General features: G+C 44.4%; 1 protein-coding gene across 1 annotated transcript; it reads left to right on the top strand.

The window, feature by feature from the left end:
- The first annotated feature begins 758 nt into the window (after positions 1-758).
- Positions 759-7,264, top strand: SPINK2 (serine peptidase inhibitor Kazal type 2). Its single transcript, XM_080987054.1, has 4 exons — positions 759-916; positions 2,778-2,818; positions 4,174-4,283; positions 7,007-7,264. Exons 1-4 carry the CDS (start codon positions 856-858, stop codon positions 7,053-7,055), a joined length of 261 nt encoding a protein of 86 aa, XP_080843180.1. The 5' UTR covers positions 759-855; the 3' UTR covers positions 7,056-7,264.
- Positions 7,265-7,800: the final 536 nt, after the last annotated feature.

Here is a 7,800-nt window from a genome sequence, read left to right as displayed (position 1 = left end):
ACCCAGCCCTAATATGTACTGCCCTAAATGGGTTTCTAAACATCTGTGTTACTGCCATGGATTCTGATATGTAAGGCTGTGTACCCATTAAACCACTTTGAGGTGTTCTGCAACAGGAAATAAAATTAATAATTTTTTAGAGTTTATTCCAGCTCCGGTGCGCTCCCAATTGCTAGTGTTTGAAGCCACAATGTATCCTGTAGCTTTTGATAAATATTGCTGATACTGATCCACTGGGAAGATAAATAAATAAATCCACTGGGAAGATAGTCCCCTTCAGCGAGTAGAAGTCATGACAGCTCTTGAAAAGTAGGAACGGGTAATTTATAGATTGTGTGTAGGCATATTTGAAAAGCATTTATATATTTAAAAGGTTATAAATAAATGTATACGTCTTAGAATAATATTTTCATTTATATTTGTATTAGACAAGTATGTATACCATTATAATGGAGGGGTGTTGTGGTTTTTTAAAAAAAACTGCACGTTTTACTTCATTATTATTTTTTCCTTGAACTTGTTTAACTGAAATGTTTTATTCATTTTTTTCTTAAAAAAAAAAAGGCGGGAGAGAAACACCACAGTCCAGCAGCGATACCTCCGCCGCCGCCGCCGCCCTCTCCCCTCACGGCCCTTTTGCCAACCGGCGCCCTCAGCGCTCGGGGCAGGTCACGTGGGCAGGGCAGTCAGTTGCTCGAGCACGCCGAGGGGCGCGAGGCGAAGGGGGCGTGGCGTGGAGGAAGGCGGGGCCTCCCCCCCTCTCTCTCTCTCGCGGGCGCTATAGGCGGAGCCGCGAAAGCCCTTGAGGGGGAGGAGCTCCGTGGTCCCTCCGGTCCGTCCGCCGCCGCCGCCGGGATGCGACGGTCGGGCTTCCCGCCGCCGCCGGCGCTGCTGCTGCTGTGGTGGTTCGTGGCAGGTACCCCCGCCGCGAGCGCCCCTCGCCCTCTGCCCCCTTATTCCACCCTTCACTCCCCTCCTCACATACACACACTCTTGAGGTACCGGGGGGGGGGAGGAGTGAGGCCGCGTTGCCACGGTAACCAGGGGAGGGTTGGGTTGCCACCTTCTTCAAGTAGCCCCTGCTCCTCTGCTCCTTCTGGGAAAGGTCGGGCTGCGGCGCACGTGAGCAAATGGCAACGCTCGCCTTGACTCGTGTCCCTTCTTGAGAATGGGGGGGGGGGTGGATCCAGAATTGGGGGGAGTGTGTGGATCAGTTTTCTAGATCAGTTGGCAACAGGGCAGGGTCGGATTTAGGTTTGATGAGGCCCTAAGCTGCTGGAGGTAATGTGACTGGTGACTGGGAGTGGCCACCGGGACCACATAACACCTGTCCTGAGAGATCTGCATTGGCTCCCAGTACGTTTCTGAGCACAATTCAAAGTGTTGGTGCTGACCTTTAAAGCAATAAACGGCCTCGGTCCAGTATACCTGAAGGAGCGTCTCCACCCCCATCGTTCTGCCCAGACACTTAGGTCCAGCACCGGGGGCTTTCTGGCGGTTCCCTCACTGCGAGAAGTGAGGTTACAGGGAACCAGGCACAGGGCCTTCTCGATAGTGGCGCCCACCCTGTGGAACGCCCTCCCTTCAGATTTGAAGGAAATAAGCAGCTATCTGCTCTTTAAAAGACATCCGAAGGCAGCCGTGTTTAGGGAAGTTTTTAATATTTAATGCTGTATTGTTTTTAACACTTGATTGGAAGCCGCCCAGAGTGGCTGGGGAAATTCAGCCAGATGGGCGGGGTATAAATATTATTATTATTATTATTATTATTATTATTATTATTATTGGGCCCTTTATATGTCCAGCTGTCCTTTGTCAACAACAAATTGCCGCTGTTTTTTGTGTTGAATATATGCTATATAGTAATTTATGGACACCATATGTATCTAAAATGGGAAGCGGGTGGCACTGTGGGTTAAACTACAGAGCCTAGGACTTGCTGATCAGAAGGTCGGCAGTTCGAATCCCCGTGACGGGGTGAGCTCCCGTTGCTCGGTCCCTGCTCCTGCCAACCTAGCAGTTTGAAAGCACGTCAAAGTGCAAGTAGATAAATAGGTACCGCTCTGGCAGGAAGGTAAATGGCGTTTCCGTGGTTCGTCAGAAGCGGCTTAGTCATGCTGGCCACATGACCCGGAAGCTGTACGCCGGCTCCCTTGGCCAGTAAAGCGAGATGAGTGCCGCAACCCCAGAGTCGGCCACGACTGAACCTAATCATCAGGGTCCCTTTACCTTTATGTATCTAAAGCCATTTGCACATAACAAAATATGTATTTTATGAAAGTAATTGTTACAACCAGTCCATGCAGAATGTAGGCACCCTGTATATAGAAATGAGCAAACCAGTGATATTTTAGGGAGCAGGCTAGCAGGCTTACTAGCCTTACATCATAGGAGCCTACACAACACAAAACACCATTGCTGTATGTAGGTTTTATTTTATTTGTTTTTTATCTTATATTTTGGAAATGTACATCCAGGTGTTTTTTTCCTTTGAATTTTTTGGGGGGCCCCAAGAGAGTGGGGCCCTAAGCTATAGCTTGTTTAGCTTATACGTAAATCCAGCACTGGCTGCGATGCATGCGAGCAAATGGCTCGTGTTACTTCTTGCAAATGGTGGGGTAGTGGATCCAGAATTTGGGGGGGGGGGGTTGGATCAGTTTTCTGTATCAGTTGGCAACAGGGTTTAGGGAAGGGGAGAAGGAGGAGAGAGGTGTGTTCATGGCAGGTGTAGGAATGGCGTGCTGCTCTCATAACCCGTGGCTGCTCTTTTCCCTCAGGACTCCTGTTGATGCCTCCTTCTGGGGAAGGCCTCTCCGAGGTAAGTTTAGGGATAGCGGGGAAAGTGGGGAGTAACAAGAAGGACTCCCATCGGTGTCCCACCATCCCCATCTTCTTGTGTCATCTTCCCCAACCTGCTGCCCTCCAGATGATTTTTGGACAACTCTCATCGACTGATGGATGTTATCGTCCGGAACATCTGGAGGGCAGCAGACTGAGGAAGGTTGTTCTAGTCTCTCTGTTCTAGTCTCTCTCTCTCTCTCTCTCTCTCTCTCTCTCTCTCTCTCACACACACACACACACATATGGTGCAGTGGATTTTGTTCAGTCTGCATTCATAAGTGGAACTAATTCACATCCCTTGGCTAAAACATGGATAGGAACATAAATTATCCTCTGCATTTCACGCTTGCTAATTTTTCAGTACAGTCGCTTGCTCAAAAAACACCCCCAAGTGGGTTTCTTAAAAGGTGTTTTAGGATAAAATATATTTAGAAGTTGAACTATGCACATTGAGAGAAAAATAATGTTTAATCTACTTAAATACAGATAACTTAAAACTTGTGCAGGAGTTAAGTTCTGGGGATGGCACATATACGTCAAACCACCTCCTTGGAAGTGCCTCTGTGTGAGCAATCTTTCCTTCTGGGCCCAGCATGCTGAACAGGTTGTACCCCACCCCCCAAGGCTCTGGAAGGCTTGTGGGATCTTGCAGGGCCGTACAAGATTTTGCTAGAACCTCCCAGTGCCCAGTAAGCAAGTTTTCTGCACCAGGAAAACCCTGTGCAAAAAGAGCTTTTAAGCTCTCCACCTTCTGCACATTTAATTTGCGTGATTTGAACCACATAAAGTTGAAATTGCGCAAGCTAAATGCATGTAAATTGTAAGTTACCTGTATATCAATATATATGAATTTTTGTATAGCTTTTAAAAACACATTAATGAAGAAACAGAAGGGAACAGACATATGAATTAACACGTACAAAACTGATGCAAATTAGAAAACTGATGCAAGTGATTCAACCACACCGAAGCTCAGCATGCAGTTATGGGTACCACCTAGCTTGTCAGATAGCCCCTTGCCCGCCCCTGCCCCCAGCTGCATGCATGGTGTGGAGTTACGTTTGCAATAATTGCATTCCTACAAAGTTGTCAAATGTGAATTTAATGGAATTTTATGTGGATGGAGTTGTGAACTCAACTTTCACCATACCTATCACTCCTCACAGCCACACGTTTTTATCATGCTACTTTATCTGTGTAAACTGATCCTGTGTGTAGGCTTGCTTCATGAAAATTGGGATTTTTGAGACTTGAAGAAATGCTACTCTGAATAAATATTTCAAAAAATACAATTTGAGTAAACATCAGTACTGTAAATCTGTTCATTCTCAGCCCAGATGCGACTTATATTCTCTACCTGGATGCCCAAGGAACTTTAATCCTGTTTGTGGGACTGATGGAGAAACTTACGCAAATGAGTGTATGCTTTGTGCTGCAAACAGGTAACTAGAAACTAACTGATTCTGGCTGCAGAAGTCTTAGGTTTACAGATAGTCAACCTGGGCTTTTAGTTAATTCATACTTTTGAAGCTATTGGTAAGAAGTCTTCAGAACTTTCATACTTGATTAAATGGACCATCTCTTTACGCCAGGATCCTCTCTGCAGAGTTAACCATTCTCTGAGAAGTAGATGGGAAGCTTCAGAAAACCATGGCGCTGAAAGAGACAAAAGACCACTTGGTACATTCCCCTGTGTACATTCCCAGTTCAAAATACACAATTCAAATTATAGTGTTTCAGAAATGGTGTACATGCACTACAGAAGAGATTCGGAGGTCCATGGGAATCTTAAACATCAAGTCAATCCCCACACTGCAGGTGGAAGGAAAGCTTGAAAAACAAACAAGGTGCTTCCAGGTCATTTTAATAGCAAACTTGGTGGCCCTGTGCCAACTAACAGGCAGGGGAGGGGTTTCTGCATACTTGGAAGAATGAATAAGAAGAGCTGCATACATATAACACCATCGTATAGGAATGGAACGTGAGAAAAAATTAAATCCTACAGCAGTGAAAAGAGGGATGGGTGATTGGACCTGGAGGATCTCCACTGATTTACAGCACTGCAGTGCTTAGGTTCATGAAGGACTGTTCGTCTTGCAGAACATCATTTGCAAATTCTCAGCTACCCAGATGGTGAGCGAGGTTAAACTCCTTTCCAACACTGTACCACTTCACCTGAACACCTTGCTGCACAACCCCATGATACACAGTTATAGTGATCAGGTTTCGAGTGATACAAAGTGGAGGGAGGTGACACTCCTCACCTTGAACCTCAGGATGGTGACTTGGTAACAATACAATAAAATACAAACACCTTCATTGGCATTACGAGTTAAAACATTTCAAAACACTAGGATAAATTTAAAAGGGACAGGAGTGAGGCTGTTGAGGGTCACAAGGTACTTGATTGTTCTGCTTCACCCTGTCTATTCCCTAGAGGGATGATTCATTAAGAACCCTTTCAGGTTAGATGGAGATTAAAAAGGAAACCACGGGGCAGTAACATCCTTGTCCCTATCCGCTAGGAAGAACCTCATTTGGCTTTCTCTCAGACCCTTGGGTTGCAGATCCAATATCTTGCTCAGCATCTGTTTGAGGAGTCTGCTGTGCAAAGGGCTGTCCAAAAGAATATGGTCCAGTGAATCTGGTACTCCCTGATTACAGGCACACAGGCGGACTTGATAAGGAATTTGCAAGTGGTCACCTGTGGTCACTGCGGAGGGGAAAGCGTTTTGTCTTGCTAGCATAAAAGCTCTTCATTGGGAAGGAAGTAGTAGGTCTTTGAGCCCCCAAGTCATTAATTTTCTATTCCAAGTATGTCAGCCAGTGGATCCAGATGTGGAGTTATCCCAGAGGAAACTTAATTGTCTTCACCTCCATGCCATGGCTTCTAGCTGCACCATAAGTATGTCTCTGGCCAGAGCAGGCCCACCCATGAAGTGGTACAGAGGGAGATGTGGCAGAGGGGAGCAGCAAGAGGCTGCAATTGCCGTTCGCCTCACCCTTGTCTCTGGTCCTAATGTCAGCAGAGTGTGAGGCTTATAGAACATAACCTCAGCTACACGTTAGCAGAATGGGCTCTATAGGAAAACAGGTGCTTTTCTGCCACCTTCGCTGCACTTAAAATGTTCCATCATCTTTCTACTGTTTCATTTCCTTGAGGAAGTGAGTTTTTATCCCTCAACATTCCCTTGTTTCCTTGTGAGGCCTATAACACTACTACAATAATACCTGGATGAGGATCCTTGCAAAAATGTTTTTTTTCTCTTGAGATGGGAGTCTGGCTGTTTCCACACTAGGTACATTCCTTGGAATAGCTAGGATTTTATTCAATCCCTGTTTATGAAGCATCTACATAATGTTGTAATCAAACAGTTATTCTCTTGTGTCTCTCCACCGCACCCCCGGTTCTTGGGTCTCTTTTCAGATTTTAGAAAATTGGGCTTGGTTTTGGAAAAATGGGAAAGAAGCACTGTCTCCAAGAGGTTTAGATCTCTTTAAGGCTGCTTTCCTTTTTGAAAAAAGACATGCCATTTGATGACTGCAGTGACACATTGGGTCACTGAGCTTATTACTATGCATTTGCTTTTGTAAACCTTCATTATTATTTATTTATTCAATATACGTATTTACTATTTCTCATTAAAATAATACCAACACAGTATACAACGAAACAACTACTTTTTCTGTTAGTGCCATTTTGTCATTGTGGTTGTTAAAAATATATTTTTTTCATTTGCTCTAAAATGCTTTTTCACACATTTTTTATTTAAATATTAATAGCACTTTAAATTTACTTTTTAAAAAATACACTGCCTTTCCAGTCACCAGATTAGCACACCAAATTGATTTATTTTATTTTTTTGTAAACAAATTGCTTAGTTATAAAACACTTTGTAGCAATTATTGGGTAAAATCTCCTAAATACAAAGCACTTTACATGCTGATACAAAATTGGAGAAATTGCATGCTCAAAATTGTCCTTTTCCCGCCCAAATGTCTATCATGCACTCTAGTGCAGATGAAATGTAGCAGGAGGAATACGCTAAGTGCTGTTCTCCGCCCCCCTGTACACAAACACACGACAAGTCAATTACAGTTCTATAGGTAGCTTAGTGCAGATGACTAATGCTTTGCCATTCCCTTTATTTGCATTCTCTTACAGAGAACATGAAAAAAGTGTACAAATTGCCTATAAGACATCATGCTCATGAGATAAGCTTCAAGAAAGAGACCTCTGTAGCCTGCTTAGTAATTGAAACCGTATTTTAAAAGTGCCTTCCAACTGCTGCAACAGAAACAAACTCGTTTGCTCTACCCAACTTTTGAATTTGTTTAATACAGGTGTTCTGTTGAACAAACAGGTGTGTTGCTTCGTGTGTGTGTGTGTGTTGCGATGCAGCCATAAATTACAATCTTTGGAGATTCTGCATCTTCTCTTTATTGTGTTCCATGTCCCGGTGATTTTAGCTTCTACATATAAACATGGGGTGAGTTGCAAGCTGAACACCCAGGAATCACATGGCTACTTGAAGCTGTTGTAGAACATGCAGGTGGGTGGCCACAGTGGGAAGAGCCCACTTGGGACTGCCAACATCATTCGCTGGTTAAGGGGTTGTTCCTTCTTGAGCAAAGAATGCATGAACTCACAGGGCTTCAGGGAGAGGAAAAGAATGTGTGCTGCTAGCATGGCTTCGTCAGCTGCCAAAGGAAGCGAGGAAGGCCAAGAAGGAATCTTGGGAGGGACTAGCTCTGTCTTGAAAGACTGTCTGAAGGGCAAGTAGTGGTAGTTCTGTAACCCTCTGGTCTGAAGCATTTTTTCCACCCCACTCCCAAGCGTACCCAAACTCTGTAAACACATACTGAACTTCACAAAAATCCATTTACTTGACTTTCATTGTGCCAGCTTAAGTGCAATTCAACATGGGAAGTCTGTGAACAGTCTCCTGACTTTTTATT

The sequence above is a fragment of the Podarcis pityusensis genome (genome assembly GCF_964106645.2).
Source record: "Podarcis pityusensis genome assembly, chromosome: 17".
NCBI classification, from domain to species: Eukaryota; Metazoa; Chordata; class Lepidosauria; order Squamata; family Lacertidae; genus Podarcis; species Podarcis pityusensis.
Note: the sequence above shows the minus strand (reverse complement) of the source record. Positions and strands in the feature narration are given on the sequence as shown.